The sequence below is a fragment of the Haplochromis burtoni genome, unplaced genomic scaffold (assembly GCF_018398535.1).
Source record: "Haplochromis burtoni strain Fernald_Lab_line unplaced genomic scaffold, NCSU_Asbu1 Contig_7156, whole genome shotgun sequence".
Classification (NCBI taxonomy): domain Eukaryota; kingdom Metazoa; phylum Chordata; class Actinopteri; order Cichliformes; family Cichlidae; genus Haplochromis; species Haplochromis burtoni.
Genome location: NW_024589513.1, coordinates 1 through 1,069, shown reverse-complemented (window position 1 = coordinate 1,069; position 1,069 = coordinate 1). Strand labels below are relative to the sequence as shown.

Here is a 1,069-nt window from a genome sequence, read left to right as displayed (position 1 = left end):
TTTGACATTAATTTGAAAGGGCCCAAACTCAAGGGAGATGTTGATGTGTCAACTCCAAAGATTGAAGGCGATATTAAAATCCCTGAAGTAGATGTCCACGGTACCAAGATGGACATTGGCTCTCCACAGGGAAAATTTTCAGGGCCCAAGGTAAAGTTTCCAACAATAAGTGGACCCAAAATGTCCCTGCCAGATGTTGATATCAATTTAAAGGGACCAAAGTTGAAAGGAGATATGAAGGGGGATTTTCAACTGTCAAAACCTGAAATTGAGGGACCAGATGCTTCAATTGATATTCCAGAAACTGGTTCAAAGAAAATGAAATTCAAACTGCCAAGGTTTGGTTTCAAGGGTCCAAAGCTAAATGCACCAGACAGTGAGTTGAAATTGCCACAAGGCGACATCAACCTCAAAGGAAAAACTGGCAGCCTTGAGGGTGTGGACCTTGATTTGGAACTGTCTACACCAAAAGCCAAAGGATCTAAATTCAAAATGCCAAAATTTGGATTTAAAAGTCCAAAAGTTGAAGGTCCAGATGCTGATATAAATGTTTCAACACCTAAGACTGAAATAGAGACACCGGAAGTGAAAATAGAAGCACCTGATATTGACGTTGAGGGTCCAAGTGGGAAGATCAAAGGATCAAAATTCAAGATGCCAAATATCTCAGGACCAAAGATTTCCATGCCCGACGTAGATTTCAAACTAAAAGGTCCTAAATTTGAAGGTGATGTTGATATACCAAAGGCTGAAGGAAAAATAAAGGTACCTGAGGTGGATATAAAAGGCTCAGAGATTGATTTGGAAGGCCCAAAAGGTGGACTGGATATGCCCAAAATTAAAATGCCAACATTTGGTTTCAAAGGTCCAAAGGTTGAGGGTCCAGATGTTGACATAAACCTTCCCAAAGCTGATGTCAATGTCAAAGCACCTGAAATTGATATTAGTGGACCAGAAGTTGAAGGCCCTGATGGAAAACTCAAAGGACCCAAGTTCAAACTGCCATCACTGTCAGGACCCAGCCTACCAGACTTTGACATTAATTTGAAAGGGCCCAAACTCAAGGGAG

At 41.2% G+C, this 1,069-nt stretch overlaps 1 protein-coding gene across 1 annotated transcript; it reads left to right on the top strand.

Moving 5' to 3' along the window:
- Window positions 1–6: 6 nt before the first annotated feature.
- LOC121814065 (neuroblast differentiation-associated protein AHNAK-like) lies at window positions 7–1,065 on the top strand (the record flags this gene model as incomplete). The annotated part of the gene is made up of 1 exon (XM_042218061.1): window positions 7–1,065. A coding segment is annotated over exon 1 (957 nt), but the record flags the coding sequence as incomplete, so codon positions are not given.
- Window positions 1,066–1,069: the final 4 nt, after the last annotated feature.